Source organism: Alosa alosa, chromosome 13 (assembly GCF_017589495.1).
Source record: "Alosa alosa isolate M-15738 ecotype Scorff River chromosome 13, AALO_Geno_1.1, whole genome shotgun sequence".
Taxonomy (NCBI): Eukaryota; Metazoa; Chordata; class Actinopteri; order Clupeiformes; family Clupeidae; genus Alosa; species Alosa alosa.
Window position 1 is genome coordinate 19,779,547 of NC_063201.1, and position 24,655 is coordinate 19,804,201.

At 44.5% G+C, this 24,655-nt stretch overlaps 1 protein-coding gene across 1 annotated transcript; it reads right to left on the reverse strand.

The window, feature by feature from the left end:
- Positions 1-1,370: 1,370 nt before the first annotated feature.
- On the reverse strand, positions 1,371-24,203 carry si:dkey-34d22.1 (discoidin, CUB and LCCL domain-containing protein 1). The gene is made up of 15 exons (XM_048260127.1): positions 23,281-24,203; positions 17,790-18,011; positions 13,511-13,648; positions 10,883-10,934; positions 10,608-10,680; positions 9,434-9,567; positions 9,017-9,054; positions 7,557-7,751; positions 7,080-7,192; positions 6,800-6,956; positions 6,250-6,336; positions 5,873-5,966; positions 5,297-5,337; positions 5,083-5,190; positions 1,371-2,528 (listed from the first exon to the last, which is right to left on the reverse strand). Exons 1-15 carry the CDS (start codon positions 23,378-23,380, stop codon positions 2,101-2,103), a joined length of 1,980 nt encoding a protein of 659 aa, XP_048116084.1. The 5' UTR covers positions 23,381-24,203; the 3' UTR covers positions 1,371-2,100.
- Positions 24,204-24,655: the final 452 nt, after the last annotated feature.

Sequence of the window (24,655 nt, forward strand, 5' to 3'; positions counted from 1 at the left end):
CTCATGGTTGACGTGCAAAGAAAGTCTGCATTCTCAACAGAATAAGAAATGTCAGACTCATAGGAAAAGGCAGTGCACATTCCATGTAGAGTGAATTAAGTTAACAGAAACAGTGCAGAGATGCAGGCACACACTTGCCATGCATTCTTGTTACTCTAGAACATGGGTTCCCAAAGTGGGGGTCGGGACCCCCCGGGGCGTCGCGGGACGCTGAGGGGTGGATCGCGAAATGATTTCCATAAATCAAATAAATTTGGGAAAAATAAAAGAGCTGTCACTTGACCGCACTTTAAAGACAGATTTTAATTCCAAGACGCTTGCTGAGTTCTGGATTTCAGTCGAGAGGGAATATCCACAGCTATTCAAGGCCGCGATGGACGTAGGCCTACTGACGCCGTTTGGCTCCACATACCTGTGCGAAAAGACTTTCTCTGCACTGACATATATTAAAAACAAATACAGATCGCGTCTAAATGTGGAGGATGATCTCCGTGTGGCCGTCTCCACAATTAAACCAAGAATGGACTTGCTGTGTTCCGCGCATAGCGCGCATCCATCTCATTAGATTGAGATTATGAGATTAACGCTGAAACATAGTTGGCAAAATGTAAATTTGCGCAGCAACAATGTACATATGTTTACAACAGTTTGTGGATATTACCCTGACTGAGATATTCTTCTGTTAAAATGGAAATTAAAGTAATGTTTCAAAGTTAAGTTTGCACGACAGCAATGATGTGCACTCATGTTACATGGATATTATTTTTTGACTAAGGTATTCTGCTTTTATCGTATAGTAAATTTCTATATGTAAAATCATAACAGGCTGCTCTGTTCTTTTGTGTTGTCGTTAAGCCCGTGTTTGGATAAGCCTAGTGCATATGGCCGGTGCGCACATTTTATTTTATTTTTTGAGTCACATCCAGGGATAGTGGGGGTCGCCAGTCTCTGGCACAGTTATTTTGGGGGTCGCGGGTTGAAAAGTTTGGGAACCCCTGCTCTAGAACATAGTAGTAGTTAAACTGCTGGTAGTAGTTGTACTGTCATTGTTGGATGTTCCTGTTCCAGTTAAGTTTAGTTACATTGCAGTCTTCTGATGAAGTGTTAACATTTTGTACGTTATTATGAAATGCAAATTAATTTGAGAAATAAAAACATTGCCTTTGCAGTACATTAATTTAACATAGTTGACATTTCCAAAAGTCACCACTAGATGTCTCACAAATCTTGGACATGGTGCCTTCTGATGTGTTCATTCTTCTCTTCAACTCTTCAACTTTTTTAAGATGAATTCTATAGTGATCAGCCATATTCATGATCAAGTTAGGTGTTTTAGAGGTAAGAGGCACACTGCAAGTTTTACTGTAGGATTTGTATAAAATCTTTATTATTAATGTTCCATAAAACACTTCAAACCCTGACAGCAGTTTGCCAAAAGTGCCATATTTCAGTATCCAGAGGCAGATTTAAGTACATAGCTGCCATATAGTTTTAAACTTTCACATAGAACCATTCTGTTCATACCATTTAGAAATGCACGCACGCACGACACACACACACACACATAGACACACACAGATACATTAACAATTAAATAAGTCCAAGTTTTAGTTATGTTGTCAGACTTCACAAAAAATACCTGAAATATTCAGATTGGAATCCTAATTACAGTCTACTTAATTCTTCAGTCATTATATTAGTAAATGAAACTGTATGGTATAATGAATGACATATATCTCCACATACAGTGTGGTTGGAGCACTCAAAGGTGCATAGAAACGCAACACAGCCTCCGCCTGCATAGTGCTGGTTTGCATGGTGTTTAGTTTATCATTGACCTTAACACCACTTGTTTTCCGATCACCACAGTAGCGCTTGACACCATGTCTCCATGAACTGTTTGTGAGGGCTTAGCTGATAGGCAGCAGAGTGCCGTCTCGGTGTGTTGTTAACTCTCTCTCTCTCTCTCTCTCTCTCTCTCTTTTCTCTGTACACAGAGTGTGTGCAGCCATTAGAGCCGCTAGCAGTAGCGTTAGCCAGTCCAAGGTGTGTGAGCTTGGCTGCTCCTGCCCTGGCTGTCGTCTGAGGTGTGGTTTTGTTTCACAGTGGTTCGTGGTAGGTGTGCTTCAGCAGGGGCACCACAGACTGGGGTTCGGCGTACACCACACTGTCCCTCTGTGCCCCGCTGGCCCCAACGGGTGCCGGGCAGCAGTAGCCGTTCGGCAGAACTTTCTGAGGTGGGCTGTCGTAACGTGCCAGCCCTGGAACAATCCTTATGCCATGGTGAGCAAGGTGCATGCTGTTCTGCAGCATCGCCAGAGGGGGAGCCAGAGAGGAGTCCATGGGCTGCTCACCGAAGGGTGTGGCGTACTCAGGTTCGGGGGGCAGGGGCTCGGCGTACTCGGGGAGCCTTCCGGGGGTGTCGTAGTGGTTGAGGGCAAAGGGCGTGGTGTAGCCCTCATCGAGCGGGGGACGGAAGGTGGAACCCAGCTTCGAGCCTCCGGAGAGCACGTCTGGCTCAGCGTAGTCTGTGGGTAACAGCAGCAGAAATGTCAGGCTCACCAGCCTCATTAAAAAAATACCCCCTCATTGACTGATCTATGCCCTCTCAAGTCAGTAGATGCCATATTCTGCTATCAGATGAAAAGACAAGTACCGTAAGGTATCCTGCCATGAAACAGCAGAAGAAACGTCAGTTTCACTACAGATGTCACTGTAAGATGGAGAGCAGTTTAAATTCCTCTCCAAACCCCTTCCAACAGCGATAGAACCATGTCAGATGCTATTAGATGTAGAGAAAAGCTGTGTCATGTCTCAATCAGTGGTACGTAACACGAAATCTCTCTTACTTTGGGAGGCTGCATTAGCCTAGCTCCACTCATCCATCTGGGATCGATCCATTGGAGTGGTGCTTCAGAAGGCTGGGCCTTATCAAAAATCCTTGCATATGATTGGATAAGCCACTTGTCCGTCATCTATTGACGTGCTACTTCAACCACTCACATCGAAGCCAAACCGTGACGCTGAGAACAGTCTCACAGTCGCTTCTACGCAACGTCACATCTATGAGACTCCCGCCCTGCATCCTGATTGGCTCTACCATACAATCTGGTGCTGAAATCACTCTCAACGGAAGCGATCCCGTGAGTGGAGCTAGGCGAAGCTAGGCGGAACGAAATTAATCTGGCCAGAGTCAGGTTAGCATTAGCCTGTGATAAAGTTATTTACTCACTAAAATCATAGTCTGTCACTAGTAACGTTAATAATTTTAGCAAAATTAGTGATGACATGACTTATCTATGCTGGTGAAATGATGTTATAGGGCCAGACATAATCTGTTAGGAAATCTAGTGGCATTTTTGACATGGCTTTGCTATGCTACAGCAATCACGGAATCAAGGGAAGTGTTCCCAAACAGTCAGAATAATTCTTATGCAAAGTTTAAAGCTTTAAAATCAGCCAATGCATTCTTTTGCACACAAAACGTTATTATCTCAGGGCAATGCTGAAATGAACTTATCCATGTGATTAAGAAGAAAATAAATGAAATCGGAAATAAAACTTCAGTACAGGGTCCTTCTAAAAATGGGGGAACAACAGCGTGCTGGTGAATAGTGGCCGAGTGCCAGAGGCCTGTTGGCTGTTGGCTGCCCCACAGAGAATTCAATTCATGAGCGTCAATTCATGAGCAGGTCTGCTGGGGAGTCTATATTTACCAAACAAACAGAACCTACAAGGGTGGAGGACCCTGCATGAGCGGCGCCAACGGCCCAATGACCTGCCTCGGAAATCACTTCATCGGGACATGTGATTGGGTCCCCCCCCCCGTTCGTGTGGACTGCTGTCCAACTCAGTGCACACATATCTGGCCAGTGTAGGGGGCCCCCAAGAGGGGATTTCACAAAGACTTCTGTCCAACTCTGTGGGCAAAAGATGGACAGGAGGCCCAACACATCTCCCACTCACCCCCTCCTACTGCCAAGACGGGTTCTTTTCAGGAATCCAGTGATGGCAAAGCTCCCCTCTAATTAGATGGACTTCAGGGGGAAAGCCACGATTGTCTTGAGTGCCAGTGAAGCCCTGTCCCACTTCTAACTGCTCCCCATTCCCCACCCCAGAGAGAGAGAGAGAGAGAGAGAGAGAAGGGTGTCCTGCATATCGGCAGTATGGGCGTCCTTTTCCAGGAACTCCAATTAAAGGCTCCCTTTCAGACAGGCCCAGCAGAGCAAAGAAAGAGATGTTTATGCTGCCACTGAAGAGCCTGCCTGGACCATGGTGAGCTTGTGAGGGGTGTGTGTGTGGGGTTGTGAGGGGTGGGGGCCTCTCTCCTCTCTGTTGTCCCCCTTCTCTGCTCTACTAAGCCACACACAGCAGATTACAGGGGCCATTGGATGGATGGATGGACACTCATGTGGATGTGAAAGGACAGTGAGGCTAATGGGAAGGAAACTGGAAACGTCTTCAAGATGGATCGAGGGAGAGCGGAAGGGGCGAGCGCAGTGAATGGACACCATTGTGGTATAACTGTCCAAACTACTGTACTGTACTTTTCATCACCCCATAAGTGGAACACGCAGAAGGCCTACTCATATAGGTTTAGCACTGTGTAATAACCTAATACCAGTATGTAATAATATACATTATTACACGGCTCTTCACAATGCAAGTAGAACGCTCCATTGACTTGAATGGGATTTCTAGCGGTCATTAGTTTCGACTAGAGGTCAGAGAGGGTTAAAGTGTACCACTGAACAAAATGTGAAACTCAATAAAGATGAGGAAGCAGTGTGGAAAACAATGACTGATTGAAGACGGATGGGAGCACATGGGTTTGCTTGAATAGCGCTATAGTGGAGTGCAAAATGATCTCTGACTTGTCTGTGTCCTACTGTTTGAGCCTGCTTAGAGCTTCAGGCAGACAGATTAATTAGTCACCCTTTAGGAAGAGCTTTAAGCACTTATTCCCATCAGTGGCACATATAATGCTACGAGGAACAATGCGCTGGAATGCTAGACATCCGCGTGGGACTAGATGCAGCGACCCGCACTCCACCTTCGCACTGCTGGCTAACGCCGACTCACCATTGAGGGGAGGGTTGGGAAGGGCATCGTGGACACTCCTGGTCAGAGGGTAGGATGCCAGCTCCGAATCCACACTAGGAAGCGTCTTTATGTGGAACCCTTGGCAATCTACGGAGAAGAGACAGATAATGCTCAAAGATCTCATTCCCTCCAACTGTTTTGAGAAAACAATTACAGAGGTGAGGAGGGGTGATCTGAGAACTCTTGTCAATACCTTTGTCCAAAGAGCATTTCTTCAGCTGGGCCTTTCTTTTTCTAATAGACAGATCAGAGGTAACAGACGAATGAGAAACAAACAAAGGCTTCTTATGAGGCTTGTCAGTGGTGCTTGAAGTGGCTGCCAGCTGTGCTTGTTGGAGTGTATGAGTACGCTTAGTACTAGAGGCTCTATAAACAAGGCAAACAACCTGTCATGGTATGAAATATGTGAGATAAGCCAGTCAGTGTGATTGTGGGAGTGGATGAGTGTGTGTGTGTGTGGGTGTGTGGTTGGGAGGTTGTGTGGGGGTTACAAAGAGAATGAATGAGTAAACGTAAGTGGTTCTGTGTCTGTGGGAACAAACAACAAGTCAAAGTCCTATGTTTGTTTGTGCATCTCTGTGCGTGTTTGAAAATGTGTGTGTGTGGGTGTGATTGTGTTTGTATGAGAGCGAGAGAGAGAGAGAGAGAGAGAAAGAGAGAGACAGGAGAGATAGAGAGAGAGAAAGAAAGAGAGAGAGACAGGAGAGGTAGAGAGAGAGAGAAAGAAAGAGACAGGAGAGAGAGAGAGAGAGAGAGAGAGAGAAGCTACCTCCTTCTCCACCACAGCCCAGCCAGTAGACAGCCCACACAGAGCAGCAACCCAAGGACAATGCCCACGGCCACAACCATTGGCTGACTCGGACCTGGGCGACAACAAGCAACAAACACTGTGAACACTTTGATGTGTTATATGGCACAGTAATCAACGAGTCAGTCATTCAACATCTGATAAGACTGGCATAGCCCTTCTTGCATAACATCTCTGAACCTATTCAGGACTTTTGTCATATTTCCCCGGTGGAATGGCATTGGTTGGGATGTCACAAACAAACTTGCTTTGAAGCAATGTACATTTCCACTGTAGGTTTTGTTTTTTCCCTGTGAACAGTTAGCAGGTTAATTGCTAAAGAATGGGTGTCCTCTCACTCTGGTCGGAGGTTTGGATTAGCACCGGACTCTTGGTGGTGACCGGCTCCAGAGGCAGTTGTTCTGTTGGCAGCGGGCCCCTGTTCGCTGTGGACGGAAAGGCAATGATCAGGAATCAATGTGCGTTATACAAATGTTTCAAGCAATACTGCTGCCGAAGTATACTGAATTACACACACTTGCATCCAACATCTAAATGTATTCATACTTCAATATCTCCTACATACAATATGTCTGCAACATTTAATGCCATCTCAGTGAATGAAGGTAGTTTCTAATCTAATTCAATGGTAAATGTAATTCACTGGCTACTGTCTCATTATTCCAAGACTAGGACCATTATCTCTTCTATTTTAAATCTCCTCTATTATTCCTCGGACAAGTATTAAGCAGGCTCTACAGTCTCTTATGTACACAGAAAATGATGACTACCAGTATATATACAAGTATATTCACATATTACACATATATCACATATATCACATATTACATGTCAGCTAATTTAAACGGCATTTAACTGGCCTGATGTTAGTCCTTTGAGAGTCCTCACCTGATCGGCCTCGGGGCAGGGGGCAGCCCAGCACCTGTACCCCGGCCGAGGCCCTCAGGTGCCAGGTGAGGGGTCGCAGGAGCAGGTAGCGTGCCACCACCGGAGGAAACAGGCTGTTTAGGACCACCACATGACCGTCAGAATAAGCCTCAAACACCTGAGTTCAGACCAGAGGAAGACTTTAAAACCCCACAGTGTGTCATCACCATTAGGAATCACATTATGGGTGTCAAATATGATGCCAACAGAGACTACAGCCCAGACTCTGAAACTCTTGTACCTTTTTGTCTTTACTGAGCGCAGCCTTGTAGAACTTCCAGGTCTTGCGGTCTTTGCTGTACATCAGTGAGTAAGACTCTACGTAGAATCTGGATGTTCCTTTCGTTATTATTCCTGGAAAGGAACAGAGTAAAGTATGAAGAAAAGTGGGTCTAAGTCATTGTGAGCTAGAAGGGATTAAATAATTTGTCTCTTATGAGGTCACAGTGCTTTGATCTTTATTGTCTCTAAGAATATAATTATTATAGTGTAAGCCTCCTTATGAGGTCACAGTGCTTTGATCTTTATTGTCTCTAAGAATATAATTATTATAGTGTAAGCCTCCTTAGCCACCTTGTCAGTACTCTTTACGTACGCTTAAAAATAAATATCTCTAATTAGAACCCTTTGCCTAGTGGAAAAAAAGAGCTAATAAGTAACTGCCAGCCACGCCCGAGAGAGCAGACAAGTGCTTGAGGTCATGACCTTTGACCCTGACCTGTGACGGTACTCCTCTCCCGTAGCTCCAGCTCCAGCCAGGGTTCCTTGTCGCCGGTGTTGGCCGCCCACTGCAGAGGCTGCCCCGTGGCGTCGCTGGCGCCGGGCATCCAGAGGACAGGCTGACCAGAGCCGCCCGGGTCCTCCCACACCGTGGACATGTTGTATGTCGTCACTGCCAACTGCCCGGTACAGGCTGCAGAGACATAGGGGAGACAGAGAGGAGACAGAGGGGGGAGGAGGAGGAGACAGAGGGGAGACAGAGGGGAGACAGAGGGGGGAGGAGGAGGAGAGTTCAGTTATGGATGCACAATCAGAGGTATGACATGGGCAGGATGATGGCTCACAAACCTGCCTGAAACTCTTGTGATGAAGCCCAGAAAAGCCACTAATAGAAGAATTGGGTTCAGTTGTGTGAATTTGTGAAAGGACAATGTGTATGGAAATGCACTGCTTTAGTTATGCTTCAGTGGTCAATACAAGGCTTTCTAAGGGCACAAATCACACTAGACCATTTGGTCCGGACCAGAGTTTGTTTGGAGTGATGGTTTGGTGAGTTTTGATAGTGTGAACGCATTCTACAGAACCCAGGTGCGGTCCCGGGTCCGGATCAGAGTCCGCTAGAAAACAGTGGTCTGGGGTACAGTTTGTTAGAACTCCGGTGCAGTTTGAATGCTATCTGTTCCAAAACCAGGAAATAAACTGCCATTTTTGTGACATTGCCAAGCAATATCGGTGAATAGAAGACGGTGAAGAGTTTATGACATAAACGGACTTGGGTCCGCAAACAAAAATGTAATGTGAATGGAGACCAGCTGGGTCAGGGCTAGGGGAGAATTAATCGCACTCGTGTATGGTCCAATTGAACAGACCCAGTGTAAAGGCAACCGTAGACATTTTATTGTTTTACAATTCCAGACAGTATAATAGCCTACTCAGATATTTAGCATTTTAGCAAAGGGTTCTACCCTACTTTTGGGCTATCATTTATTTAGCCTACTACAGCATTTACATAGTGAATTGTTTTATAGTGTTTGTTCAGCTCACGAATAGTGCCCTTACAATCAAGAGACCCAACTGAAAGTTGGCTTTTTAATCTTTCATTCACACAAGTGGTTGTGCTATGGCCAAAATAAACACGGTTATCAGCCATGTTTTCTTTAAAAGACTTGCCAGTGGGATTTATACAGGAAGTAACATTTGGTGACTAAAGTGTTACTTCCATCAGATATGATGAGATAAACATCATTCCCTCCATTTAAAGCTTCCTGCTTCTTATGATCGAACATTAATCACTACTTGTGATATCTACTTTTCAAAGACAAAAAACCATTGATGTCAAATCTGTAGTGCAAAACTAAAACATAACCAGCTGCCAGCTGTTTGAAATTCACACTTCACTTTCAAAACCATTCTGACAGTACAAGCAGCAACTGGCACAGACTGGCACTTAGTTATCACCTTTGGAGAAGACAAGCTTCTTATCTGACAGCGGCCCCCTGTAAAGAGATAAGAGATTATGGTGAGGTCAACACATAGAGTTGCACATTTAGACATGCTTGTCATCTACAGTAGCTGGGGTCTACCCACATCTGTCCCTGTTTATTTGCAAGGGCATTGCACTTAAATAATTACAAATTAATAATTGAATGAATAACAGTAATTGACAGTTAAAAGTGATATCTGAACTTCTAAAGCATGGTTCCAGGAACATTGAGGCCATAGGTTGGAGGACCATCAGAGAACCAATATATTGATGGGAAAGATTCTGTACAGTATTTCATCTGTACTGTTAGTTGCTTTAGATGGAAATGTCTGTGAAACTACTGCAAATGTGTGAAAAGGACAGAAATTGTGGGGCACGATGCCAGTACTGACGTCTTGGAGAGGACGGCGTTGGCGAAGCTGGACTCATACATGGTGATGCCTCTCTCCTGAGACACCCGCACCAGGCCTCCCTGGCTGTCCGATAACACCCCGGCATGGACAGCAGCTTTACACAGCACTGAGGTCTGGAAAACACAACCAGTGGGGAATGAGTGTGTCTGTCTGTGTGTGTATCTATCTATCTATCTATCTATCTATCTATCTATCTATCTATCTATCTATCTATCTATCTATAAGGTTTTGATCACAAAAGGAAGAGACAGGAAATAACTACTATGATTCATGAATTCAATATCTTGGTGTTCAAATTTCCCCTGATGTCATGGGTCTGCAAACAGAGCTCTTTATTTCAGGAATTCAACATTCTTGTGTTCAAATCTCCCCTGATGTCATGGGTCTGCAAACAGAGCTCTTTATTTCTCTTCTCCTTTAGTGTGAAGTGTTGAAAATCATCAAGTGATAAACATCCCATATTACAGTTTTTCTCAGTCGCTTTGGTGCTTTTCTCAGATCAGAATGAAAATTATCATAACTATTTGTTCAACCTCCACAACATTTAGTAATTTGTGCACATCATAGTAGCAATTTCTCCTTCCTCTGAACAAATTGCAAATGCTTTTGAACATGTATCAGTTGCTTTGTCATGTCAGTCAAAGTGAACTATACTTATGGATGCTGAATAGTCGTTCCCAATAAAACTAATAGTCTTCATTTCATTGCTTGAGTCATTACATACAAAATTGGTGAACTAGTTATCAAATTCTGTCACAATGCTGTAGAATTGCAAAGACCATATACAGTCAAACTGTGAAACATACTGTATATTCAGTGTCTTGTACTCACTCCCCTAACTACAGCAATTTGTAACTTTACTGTAGTTTTCAAATGGCTGTACAAGTACTGTATAGTGCTGTCTGAGCATTTTCAGGTAGTGTCACAGAGTTCTGATCTTTTTTAATGTTACATAATAGTGATGTGAGAAAAGCACCAAAGCGACTGAGCAAAACTGTAAAGGAAACACTCACACTGAAATGAACTATGAGTCCAAGTGAAGAATATAAGGAATAGACTGATCAAAGGGGGCAATAAATTCCCGACAGTAAAAACAAGGTTGCCATACTTTTATAAGATGTTGTTGAGAGATCTCTTGTTCAGTGATACTCACATCTCTGTAGCCTGGCTCAAACTGACCCCAGATGTCCCCCTTTACGTCCTTACATCCCGCAGGACAGAACACACTGTAGAATGCACCAAACACACACACACACACACACAGCACAGTGCAGACAATTTATAGAGTGTATCGATTAACCATTTTAAAAACGTTTTAAAAAAACTAATGTAATCTGGAGGTAATGTAATAAAGTGTATTTTGGACTTTAGGGACATTTTTGTGAAAAGCAAGGTGGACAATTTCTGCACAAGAACTGGATCTCTCACCTGATGCGTTCTGAGGAAAAGTAGGTCCCTTTGTGTAAACATGATATGAGATCTGGAAACAAAAAACAGCACAAAACAATCTGAGCAACGCAAATAACAGACGTTCTCTCCCTCTCTCTCTCTCTCTCACACACACATATACACACACACACTCACACACGAACACACATACACATCATCATCATTCTATAGAACCATTCTATACATACAATTTATAAACACACACACACACACACACACACATAAATTAATTCATGCAGACACACACACACGCACACACGCACACACACACACACACACACACACACAGACAGACAGACGCACGCACGCACGCACGCACGCACACGCACACGCACACGCACACGCACATATACACATAAACATCAGACTTCATGCCGCCTACCCACTCTGAAGTCAGAGCATGACTGATCTGATGCTTGGGGTGATTACTGTAAACGCCGCGTCATGTGACACAAACACAAGGCAGACGCTTTCCCCTCTCCGTCGTCAGTGCTGGGGACACCGTGTCTGATCCCCCCCTCGTCCCCACTCCCTTTTTGCCCTCCCCCCGTCCCCTGTGTCTACCGCCTGTGACTGGACACACCCTCATCTGGACATTAGGGCCTGGCTCCGGACATAGCAAAACTCCATAAACAAGTCAGAAAATAACAGGAAACGATGGGAATACAAACCCCAGTGGTGAGGCAGAGAGAGAGAGAGAGAGAGAGAGAGAGAGAGGAGAGACTACAGGGCTCTCTAGGAGGGAAACACTTGTATGAAATGCCTGTATATGGCTGTTTTAATGGCCAAAATAATCAGCTTCACCTCCAGCTCTATTAATAGTCTGCACGCATCCTTATCATGCACGTGTCTCTGGCACCCTCGCGGCTCTGGCCGGGAACAGGTTGGCTGTTTACCGACGTGGCGTTACGTGTTGTGTTTAAATGTTCCGTTTGGAGAGAGAGTAATGAGAGCTGGTGTGGTCAACTTTGTAAACAAGACTCTGTTCTTACGTCGACCTCTGGCCTCTGTTTGGATGGGAATCATCGCAGCACAAGAGGGTCTGACGCACTTACCTGATACGAGCATTCAAAACAAATCCTTACATTTCTTTCTTTCTTTCTTCATTTTCCATTTCATCGTTTTTTTTTCCTTTTTTTTCTTTGTCTTTCTTTCTTTCTTTCTCTCTCTTTCTGCAATGTACAGTCCACTTATCTGCATTGTGCTGTATCTCTGCAATGCATTTTTTAATCTCTCAGCGCTGTGCTCGTGGTGGCCAGGAGATGGTTAAGTTAGGTTAGGTGGCTGTGTTGGGAGAAGAAAGAGCAGGAGAAGTGTGTGTGTGTGTGTGTGTGTGTGTGTGTGTGTGCGTGTGTGTGGGTGTCGGTGGGAAGGGGAGGGGGGTTGTGTGGGGCTGGTGATCGGCAGCGATCCACCCACATCTCAGCACTGGAGCCTGGGCCCCTCTTCTCTTCTGCTCTGCTCTGCTCTCCCTCCTTCAGCTCTCTCCCCTGCCCACAGTACAAACACACTGGAGCTGAGCCAAAGACAAGGCCTGCATTCCAATAAGTCACCCAGCACGCATACAGCACACACACACACGCACACAGCACAATCACACACACACACAAACAAACACACAGGCACACACACACACACACACACACACACACACACACACACACACACACACAGCACACACACACACACACACACGCACACGGACACACAGAAATGGGAGTGTATGCATGCACACACTGTGACACAGGCACGTAAACACGCAAGGAATGCACGCACGGATGAGCTCGTGGGAGCATGCATGGATGCACGCACACACACGCTTGCACGCACAGGCGCTCGTTTGCTCGCACACACGCACGCATGCACACCACCCCCTTCACACTCACTCACTCTCTTTCTCTCTCTCTCTCCCTCTCCCTCCCTCCCTCCCTTTCACCATCTCCCACTTTTCCCCCTCTCACACAGAAACTAGCACGCACACAGACACGCTTCACCATCCCCTCTGTCCTCCAAGCTCCACTCCATTTTTATATTCTAACAGCAAAAAATGGACCATGAACCTTCCATTGCTTCTTGCCATGTCCTAAATGCATGTCTGCACACTTTAGCGTGCAGCCCATTAAAAAATGCATGGAGACAGTTAATTGTCATATTTCCAGACACAGACTTGCATGTACAGTTACCACCTGAGAGTGATCAGCATGATGTAGCTTCAGACATAACACATGTGTGTAATGTCTGTTTACGGCTGCAGTACCTACTAAGCTTCAGTCTGCGTGTCAGAGATTTGTGTGTGTGGACGTTAGTGCCAAATGTGTAATCACAATTACAGTAAAACCTTTGCATGTCTGGAAATCCAGCGCTTTAAGCAATGATGATGAGTTGGGTGAGGATTACGATCAGCTTTTAATGTGTTCGGGATGTACATTCTGTGGACTTGTACATGGTTCAAATATTCAACTGAGAATTCTTTTGTTATAACAAAATCATCTCTATGTATCATATGTTGGGCTTTGCTACCAGCTATACATATGATCAGAGTGGATGGAATCAATGGCCTGATGTGATTGGTTCAGACTGGTGGGGGGTGGGTTGTAAGAGCGTTACCTGGATGCTCATTGGTGGAGTAGGACATGAGGAAGCCTCTTCCAGAGCGGTGCGTGCCGGAGACAAAGCGCACTGTCACCTCGTTGCTGTTCACCGTCACATTCCTGCCAGCGGCATCCAAATGTCCACATATTGGGCCTGCAAAGCACGCAGACACACACACACGCACACACAGACACACACACACACACACACACACACACACACACACACACACACACATACAACCACACATTCATGACACACAAATGCACATACACATACAAACACTCATACATATACACAGGCACATCCGAACAAAACATAAACACACACACACACAAACAAACAGCGAGAGAGAGAGGGAAGGAGAGAGAAAACATCAGCATCTGGAAGTTGCATGGGGAAAATCATACACAGAGCACGCTCAAACAAAATCACATGACCCCCAGAGCATTAAGAGACATGCATGCTCACGCACGCACGCACACACACAGACACACACACACACACACACACCGCCAAAAATGGCACGCACCATCACATGCACGCATACTCTAAAGATGTAAGCCTCTGGGGATCTATGGCGTGTGTACACACAGCCACACACACACATGCGCCCCCACACGCATACACGCACACACACACACACACACACACACACACACACACACACACACACACTCACTCACACACACACACACTGGAGGGCTGCCGGCTCCTCGCTCTCACTATGTTGCTGCACGTTGCCGTAGAGACCATGTCATATAACAGCCGTGCCGTGGCAGTGTGGTATGTGGCATGCGAGCCCAGGGCACGCTTGTGTGAACACTCGAGCGGCGAGCAGAGAGTGGAGGAGGGCAAAACAGCGTGAGGCAGACCCTGTGGAATTCGCTCGGAACAACAATACAGCCGATACCTGGGGTGCACCTCTAGAGTTACAGCACTCAGGGGGCAGCAGCAGGGTGGCAGTACATCTGTATGTAGCCTACGCTAATGCTGTGAATGCAAGGCTGCCACTGAGAGCCAGTCAACACCTGAATTCAGCTGCCCGTTATCGGCTGTGACCCTGACGAGGTTTGTTTGCATTTTAAATAACGTGTTTTGCAAGGTTATGTAGAGGACATCAGAAACCCTGCTGTTTTGCAGTTGTATTACAAAGGATACGTCTGGTGGAAAAATAACAATGAAAATATGTATCATCTGTGTTTCAGCTGCCACAACACAACACAATCGACCCATTCCTTTTTAATTGAAAGTAGGCTCATTTTCTTCTATTTGAAAAGGCATTCTTAAAGTGTAACTTCGGAGTAAAAACAACCGGAATAAAAACAACAGAAAAAATAAACGGCCTTGCTCAAAACACCACCAATTAACATAATTTTGCTCTCAATCAAAAGTTTGAAGTTGTTAACTACCTTAAATAGACCATAGGCTGTTTTTGCTCCGGAGTTACACTTTAAGCACTGCATCATATTGAAATATAAATACCGGTATGTGTTATTTTATTTTTGCTCCTAAACTTTAAAAATAAAAAAAAGCAAGTAAAACAACAGTAAAACACAGCAAGTTCTGTGCTAAATAACTTGCACATTTTGTCAAATTAATTTTCAAGCTGACAAGATCAGTGAGAGACATCTTTACACTTGCATCAGACACACTTCCTTCATTTAATCAAATTTTGCAAAATGAAATGCCATAAATGGTCTATAACAGACAATGTTTTTGGCTATAAGAAAAACAAATGTTGCACCTTCAGTTCTACAGAGAGAAACCAGAAAACCACAGGAAAGGATCACAGAACACATGCCTTCAATGGAGATGAAGTCCCACAAACAAAACCAGATGAGAAGAGGCTCGCCAAAATTCTTATAACCAACTCAAGAACAACAAATTATTCCTTAAAGTATTTCTACTTCGTCAGCGATCTGTGAGAGTGGTCAGTGGAAGGTTGTGTGTCGGTCAGACATTTGACAGCCAGTGGAAGGTGCCCGGCCTTGAACTGGGTACGGCTGAGGAATGTCCTCAGGAATGCGGTCAGCAGTCAGCTCCAAGAGACACACACATCAGAGATGAAATTAATCCTTATCCCTGTGAATCCCTGTGCGGATGATCAGGGAATCATGTCACCACGTGTATGTGGTGGTGGCCATGTTGTTTTCCAAAGGCCTAAAAGTATTTTATTTTTCTGTTCTTTATCTATATTTTTTTACTTTGAATGGGTACTTGACATGTCAGCTGTTGAACATGCATCTACAATTGCACGAAAGCTTGTTATCAAATGTTTCTACAATAAGCCAAGCTGATCATCATTATTTGGCAAGCGGAGCAAGACACAGAATAAGATCTTTGCGTGGTATCACTTATCATTTAATAGCTGCAAGATGGCAATTGGATCCCAAGCAGCTCCTTGTGTCATCATGAACTTGAATTAACTTGCTAACTGAAAAGGAAGAGGAATCTCTATTGCCAGAGGAAGATTTGTCTCATCCTACATTATTCTAAAGATAGAACCTCATATCCTTTCTCCCATCAAGCAATATCAAGGGCAAATTGTAGTCCAACAAAGTCCTTGTATTTGTACGTATTTGCTCCAAGAGAATTGACCCAGTGACCCTGTGATTTCTTTAACAAACACTGCTATGCAGTTTCCAGAGAATCACGGTACGGTCGCATGCTTCTGTGCAACGCTTGCTGGTGGGTTTTCCTGATGTTTAGGGGTGTGTATGCGTTGAAGCAAGATTGAGAGGTCAACAATCAGTCACCACTGTTTGATGGCAGATGTTCAGATGTGTTTTGGGGTTACAATAAGGGCTTTAGAGTTTGAACTTTAAAAAAGTATTTTAAGCCAAACAACTTACATTTATCTCCAAATATGGCCGCCTTGAACCATCTCCTGATCTCGGTTCAGCATCTTGGTTGATGTTGAAAGCCGTCTTTTCTCATTTGCGCAATTGCAATTTGATTGGCTAGTCCCTGTGTTTTTTTTAGATTAGATTATATTCAACTTTATTGTCATTGTGCAGAGTACAAGTTCAAAGACAACAAAATGGTGACCATGTCTCAAATGTTGGTGCAAGTGTAACCGAGGTCGTAATTCGTCCGCCGCTCATGGCCCTCGAACACCTCAACACACATTTGCATGGGAGTCGAACAAGCTTCCAACTCCGCGGTTAGAAGCGTTCTTGAGGTTAGGGGTGTGAGGATTTACACGGGCAACTAGCATGCTAGCTCAGTTCGCCTCTGTTACATTCACCTCCCTACATCCTCACTCCCACCCTGGTCACGGCACCACTGTAACCGAGTTCGTAATTCGTCCGCCGCTCACGGCCCTCAAACCCGCACACCTCAACACACACCGGCATGGGAGTCGAAAGCTCTAACCACTGAGCAAAAGGCCCAAGCTTCCAACTCAGTGGTTAGAAGCGTTCTTAAGGTTAGGGGTGTGAGGATTTACACGGTAACTAGCACACTAGCTCAGTTTGCCTCTGTTACACAAGCAACACTAGCAATGCAATGCACCACTCCCAGAATTCAGTTCCACAATGCATGATGTTAGCCCATGGAAAGTGAATGGAAAGAGAAGCATCATCGTCAACACATTCAGTGTAAGCATGGAGTGGTGGTAGCGTAATGGCTAAGGAGCTAGGCTAGTATGCAGTATAGTCTGAAAAGTTGTGGGTTCAATTCCCACCTTCCACTGTTGTGCCCTTAAGCATGGCTCTCAGCCCCAAATTGCTCTGGGGACAATGACAATTTTAATTTCACTTATAAAGCACCAAGACATTACACATGTATCATGGTGCTTTACAGAATGTTAGACAATCAGAGAAAAGAAAAAAAGGCCCATGGGTAACAGGGTCGAGGAAAAACTCCTTAGAATTGGAGATACATAGGAAGAAACCTCGAGCAGATCAACGACTCAAGGGCCTGACCCATCTGCCTAGGGTCAGTTACAGAACAGTAAGGTCTGTATATGATGACCCTTGTAATGTGTAGTCTGGTGTAAGGATGGCTTTAATATATGTAAAGCCATCCTTACACCGGAAGACTTTGGGAAAGATTCTTGAAAGTCTTTTGAGTAAAGCTTGAATGGGGCACATTAGTTAAAAGACTCCAATCTTTCAATAATCTTTCCCAAATCTTGGCGAAGTCTTATGGGTTGCATATGTCTCTTTGGATACAAGCATCTGCTAAATGAATAAATGGAAATGGATGCATGTGAACGTACCATCAGAGAAAAACACTGCATGACTATGCTATTTGTTCAATGTGTTCTTTTGATAACAGCGTGTCTTACCCAGTATCACGAATCCTTCATGGTCAGCGATGGTTAGGGACCCTGCCTGGCAGTTCTCACTCTCCTCCAGGTTGAAGTCCCCGAAGTAAAGGTGCAGCGCCTTTCCCTGTGGCACCTGTATCCTCCAGTCACATTGGGTGTGGTTGGGGTATGTGCCAGGGTAGTTCAGAGAGGTCAAAGTTCCACTCTGGGCACCAAGGACTGTGTGTCCACAGCCATTACCTGGTATGGGCAAAAAGAGAGAGTTTGTGCAGTGACTAAAGGAGTTCTGAACTCTGCCATTAGGACACTTGAATTAGTTTGATAAAAAAAGATGTGTCATGTTACCAGGTGGCATGCTTGGACATACAGTGAATAGTGAATTCGTGATTTCACGTTTTCACTATTTCTATACTATATGCGCTTTGGCAGCACTGTGCTTACTGAATCGAACTGAATCGAACTGAATCAATTTACATGAATGTTGTCTCTGTATGTTTCCGTTTTCGCTCAAACATATAATGTCTAAAAAACAAACAGCGGTTTTCCTCTAAAACATCAAAACATCTGTTCTATCAACAAAACATGTTGACCAGTGTTGACTAGTCTGCCCGTGATGTCAGGTGGCTTTCGTCTGCATGGGAAAGCAGACGGGAGGCCTCGGACAGCCACTGTGTAGGTGTGAGAACTTTCTGATAGGGGCACGTTGGACGAACGGGTGAAGCAACAGCTGGGACTTCCGCACAAGACGATGCTGCCAAACGCACCAGCCTTAGTCACAGTCCAGGGAGGTTTCTTGTTTCCATATTAATCACTTCACCGATTAAAGGAGATTTGTAAGTGACAGTAATGTTAGTGAACCAACAGAGTGAGCAAAAGAAGGATAAGAGAGAGAGAGAGAGAGAGAGAGAGAGAGAGAGAGAGAGAGAGAGAGAGAGAGACAGAGTGAGAAAGAGAGAGAGACATAGAGAATGAGACCGACAGCGAAAATGAGACCGACAGCGTGAGAGAGAGCTGTGTATAATTGTGAGATCATAACCACAAGATGACCCAAAACAGACAAGCAGACTTTAGCTATAGAGTAACTGCTCCCTGTCCGTCTCTTGGTGAGCAGGGGACTGTCTGACCACCACCACAGTCGCCGCGTAATTGTCCCACTCGATGAATAACAGTCACATCACTTCTCATGTTGAGACAACAGCATAGGCTCACTCCTCCTCTTGTTTGTCATTTCACAAAGATGAACCTGATAGTCTACAGCTATTACTCCAGCCCACCCTTTCTTCAGGCTATTTCTTGCGCTCAGCTCTCTGACTCATGTTTTCTTGTGTGGTGCGGCTATGGTACAGCAAAGTTTCTGCATCAGTGTTTGACCGGAACTTAATTTCCTGGGCAAGCCAAGCCTGCCACGACCATGAATAATGATGCTTAAATATACCAATCCAAGCCAACTTTTTGGGTCAGACACTGTTAGTTACTTCTAATTTGATGAATATCAAAAACCCATGCGTGAGTGAGTCAGCTATGACCATAGGCTGCCGATTTCCAAATAAGGGAAGCCTAGTCTAGGTAGCCTAGTCTAATCACACACTATGATACTATGGACCAGTGTATTACTGATGAAGGAAGAGAGAGAGAGAGAGAGCACTGATTTCTTTGTTCTAACCCAATGTTCTAAAAGAAAATGGCTGATCTGTGTGTCAGTGAAGGGTGAAGACGTGGACGTTTGAGCTGCCATCATACTGCATAGCGTATCTCATCCGGTTTAACAGTTAGTTTGCCCCGAGGGTCCCTCCACCCCACAGGCCCATAATTGCCCCTCTGTGTCCAGGCTCCCCTCAAGACATCCACTCAAAAGGCCAGACTGACTGGATGAATCCATGGAGCACACAGACTGGCTCTCTGTGTCATCTTCAACCCTGTCTGGAGAAGGTATGGGGGGTTGGACAATACTGTTGGGTGTTTTTGGAATGGTCTTGTAAGGATGAGCGCTTTGTCCTCAACTCCAGGCTCATTAAGTGGGCTTGCTCTGCTCTGTCGTTTCTCGATATGCCCCAGTAGTCGGGAACAACCAGGGGCTGCCCTTTCTTGCCACAGCCACTTTGGCAGAGCTGGCATCTGCTCACTGGCCCTCCAGTTAGCGAGGCTGGGACAAGGCGAGACCAGGCGCTGCCTCACCCTCTGATCTACTTTCAGTCACCCACACAATGTTTACATGGGATTCAATTTCCACAGGCATACCAGCCTAACCCCATTTTTACGGATTATGCAAAACGCCATGCCGAATGAAAACACAATGCAAAAACATGGATCGCAGAGATGACTGAACTTCAAGTGAGTTCTGTATGGATCACGAGAGTGATCATGAGAGTGTCTATTAAGGCAGCTGTTGTTGTTTCCACATTCTTAGACGGCACTGGACATTCACATGGACAAACCAGACGTGTGATTACACAGTTTATAATGGCAAATACACACCTTTTTTACAATATATCTGATTTGCAACAAGACTACAATTTCAGTTTTGACACCCTGTTGTTAACCAGCACAACGCTGGGGTCCAAGTTCAAGTTGAAGTGATGATAGTGCGTAAAATTACAGAGAGCGCTAATACACACACAGCCTGGCAGAGGTAGAAAATTCCTTTCGGCCAAAGTGACGGGAAAGGGAAGGTGGGGTTGGTGCTGTCGGCTCGCTGGAAGATTTCTGTCTGTCATCAGTCGCTCATTAGCAGCCACACGAACGTGTAATTTTGATTTTTACCGCACGGATTGGGGAGGCAAGTCCTCGCAGGCCTGAATGTTTGCCAAGCAGGATGTTCAGCTGTTGTACCTGTCACTGAGTAAACTCTGCATGTTCATCAAACATCCTAACCACATGAGCGTATGGCTCAGCACAGATCCCACTCTTTTTTTTGTTTCTTGTGGATCGCAAGCCGCTCCGGACATTTACAAACAAATGACTCAGGGAGAATAATTGACCTAATGGTTGGTCATCTCCCCCCAACACCGCTAGATTAAAAGCGCCCACGCAGTCTGTGTACACAGAGATGCACAGAGAGAACAGGAATCTGTCTAAGCAAGGCCTTTTCCTGTCTGTGGATGTGACCACGTTTGACTCACCGTCCGTGACCCCTATCCTGTTGCGAAAAGCACTTTGACAATGCACACACACCCACACACACACACACACAGTATACAAACATAGCTTACCACACAAATACTCATACGCACAACGAATGAAGAATGACAAACACAGTCTTGAATTTCTTGAATTTCCCCTGGGGATCAATAAAGTATCTATCTATCTATCTATCTATCTATCTATCTATCTATCTATCTATCTATCTATCTATCAGTACACACAAAGGGATTATCTCTATCTATATCACATACACAACACATACTTAGAAATAAATAAATTCATACACACTTTTTCAGAAACTTAAACATACAGCGTACAAACACAAGGCGGCAGACGAAACCTCCCACATATATTCACAGAAGATGGACACACATTAATCTGCCAGACTTTAACACATCACAACAAAAGTCAGAACCCACACAGATGCAAATACTCTCTCTGAAAGACACACTACCATGCACACACACACACTCACACACACATTTAACACTAACTGTTATACACATACAATGAACACAAACAAAAGCACACTATTTCAAACACACTGCTATTGCGCCTCCTCCCTCTTCCTCTTCACACACTTTCACATGGACAAACATGCGCTCTTACACACATACTGTAAACAAGCAAGGGTGTATGTATGTATGTATGTATGTATGCATGTATGTATGTATGTACTGTAGGTATGTTTGTATGTTTGTATGTATGTATGTATGTATGTATGTATTTATGTGTGTGTGTGTGTGTGTGTGTGTATCTCTGTGTGTAGGCTGTTTTCTTGTCTTTATACCTTACTTTAAGTTGCATTGGATAATTTAATGCAAAAGCCAAGTAAAACACTCTCCCCACTGCCTTACTAAATCTTCCTTCCTATCCTTCTTCCTGTAGGGTGTGGATGTCCTGAGTGTCCAACACAAACACTGATGCTGATGATGGTACAATCATGTATACACTGAACTGGACACTACAAGACTAAGAGGAAGGCCATAGGAGAAAGGATCCCTCTACCAAACTCATTTCTAGTAGCGTAAGACTTTGCTGGCTACACACAAGTCAAGGTCAATTTAAGTGGAAATGGATCAACTGGGAATGACCAAACTCTGCACCTTAAATCATGTTTATTTTTGTGAAAGAACAAGGGTGGGAGGGCAGGAGATAGCGAAAGTGCTTACAGTATGTGGTAAGTGCCACAGAGAAAAAGTAATGAAGAATTAGTATAATGATGAATGGCTGGCCTGAAAAGCCAGAGAGGAGGTGGAGAAGGAGGAGAGGGAAAGAGAGAGAGAGACAGAGAGAGAGAGAGAGACAGACAGAGGGACAGACAGACAGACAGAAAGAGAGAGAGAGGCCCTCTGCTCCTGTGGGTACACTGAGCACAGCTCTGACATTCACCCAAGCGGAGGACCTCTCTCCAGCCAGAGCATGTAAGGACTAGAGCTGGCGACGGCCCTCTCGAGCCCCATAAACCCCTGTGGGCTCTCCCCGCCGGGTCATTCATTAGCCAGACCCTCTCCGAGAGGGAAAAAAGAAGGATCAGTCTTCTGGATGACAGCAAAACACACTCACACCACTCATAAATACTCTTAGGCCAGCGTTGCCATGGCACTGTTGCCACAAATAAGTCCACCAGTCCTTCAGTGAACAGTGGTGATACAGAGGGCCTGCTTTCTCCTAAAAAGGCCAAATGACACACATTGATCCACCCTCTCTAAGTCTTTGTGATGAGAGAGAGAGAGAGAGAGAGAGAGAGAGAGAGAGAGATGGAACCTAGCTGGCCATTCATTTTGGAGTTGCAAGATTTTATAAGGAGTGAAACATGGACCATACATGCCCATGTAGGTGATGAGTTTATCTATTGTTAGTTTGACTCAAACCAATCTCATGTGATATAGTTAGTAAGGACACTTATTGGGTTAATACTCATGCAGTCTTTCTCCTTCCCTGCTCACAAAGTGTGGATAATGTTTGTTACTTTGTCACTTTATGTGACAGAAACAACAGTTTTAATATATATATATATATATATATATATATAAAAATCTACAGAGACTTTTTTTTAATTGAAATAAGTATCCAGCGAAAGACTGATACCACTTACAGAGAATTTTCTCCAATATGCCGTTCCCCACCCACCTCCACAAAAAGTCTTTGATAGTGGACTCAAAGTACACTGTCAACTCGCATGTGGAATTCCTTTTAATCATTAACCTTTACAGACCCTCCCACAGATGCCAACGCAAACTTTCAACCACGTACATGGCTGTGTTTAGAATTCCCAACACCTTATAATCAAATGCGAATAACAATTCACAGTGACTAACAGAAACTTATTGACAGTCTCACTGTTTAACCAACCAAGACAGCTTACCCTCCTGACTGCTCACCAGCAAAGCCTCGGCACTTAATATGAGCAAAAGAAAGGATAACGACTCCACAGCATCCCAAATGTGTCCAGGACTTGCGTGCATGATTCCCTCGGAGGAATGTAGCCTTCAGGCGAACGCCTAGCTTTAAGCCATCGGGGACAGTTACATCGCAAGTAATGTTTCGCCACTTCTCACCCAAGTTTCATTTGCCAGAGACACCGGATACTTTTGATTGGACAAGAGTGCGCAACCTGTATTCTCATTGGCCCGAGAAAGTGCCAGTTAAACCACTTGTTTCCTAAATTCCTTCTCCAAATAAGGAACAGGCGTTTAGAAAAAAAAGAGTTAGGCTATGTTGCTGAACATGAACAGGCTCACAGAAGCAGCAATCACCCAAGAGATCCTTTAAGAATTCAATGGGCATTTTACTTTTACCACAACCCAAATATTTGTAGGCTATAGCACATGGGACAGGTCCGCAGTGACTAAAATATTTGATAATCATACAGACGAAAACATATAGGCTATAAAATACCAGCTAGTTTTGCGAAAGTCACTTCACATGCTTGTATTGTGTATAGTTTAGCCGTCTTGTCAACAGTAGTATTTTTAAGCCTACAACGTGATGATGTCAGCGCTTGAATTGCATGACAACACGTTTATGACTGAACTGAACTGTAGGCTACATAATGTGTGTAAGGGATTAAGGGAATAAGAGCTCGACAGACACATTCTCTTTCGCCTAGCCTACATCATAAACACATCACATTTCATAATTGCCTAAATATTCAAAGCTTATTTTGTTAGGGCATGCGGCTGCCACCTTCTGGTTGGATACCCTTCACTTCATGTACCCCGTACAATAGGCTACACAATCTCATTATTTGATAAAACACAACACATGTGCTTGCAGCAGACAAACGAATGCATACAACTTAACAGTAACAATAGTTCTAAATCGTTTTTATTGAGGCAAACAGAGAGATACATGGTATTTGGGTCCGTGCATACTGGCCATAGCCTACAAACCTGTCGTTCCGTGATAAATTCAGATAGGAGCTATGCGTGGCAACCTTATTGAAACATGTCATCCGTTGGTCCTGAATCCGCCGTTAAATGAGGGAAAATAAGAGCAGTTTGACCGATTTACACATCGCGTGCGAACAAACCGCTTCTCGTGACAGTGGGACAGATGCTTCTCAGGCAAGGATCCCTGCCTTCATTGCAGGAAGTGTAGCGAAGCGGTAGGGCGCATGCTCTAAAAAGCTCTCAACAAGCTAAGGATGATTTCGACGCCGTAAAAAAGGTAAAGAAAACAAACGACTTTCGTTTAAAGTTGAATTTTCGAGAATTGCGTTATTCTAGTTCGATGTAGTG

Coding starts and splice junctions, on each gene's coding strand:
- si:dkey-34d22.1 (XM_048260127.1), bottom strand. CDS start 23,380: ATGCACGCAAGTCCTGGACACATTTGGGATGCTGTGGAGTCGTTATCC. Junction 9,568..10,607: donor TTGAGCCAGGCTACAGAGAT/GTGAGTATCACT, acceptor TGTGTTTTCCAG/ACCTCAGTGCTGTGTAAAGC. Junction 9,055..9,433: donor AACGCCGTCCTCTCCAAGAC/GTCAGTACTGGC, acceptor ATCTCTTTACAG/GGGGCCGCTGTCAGATAAGA.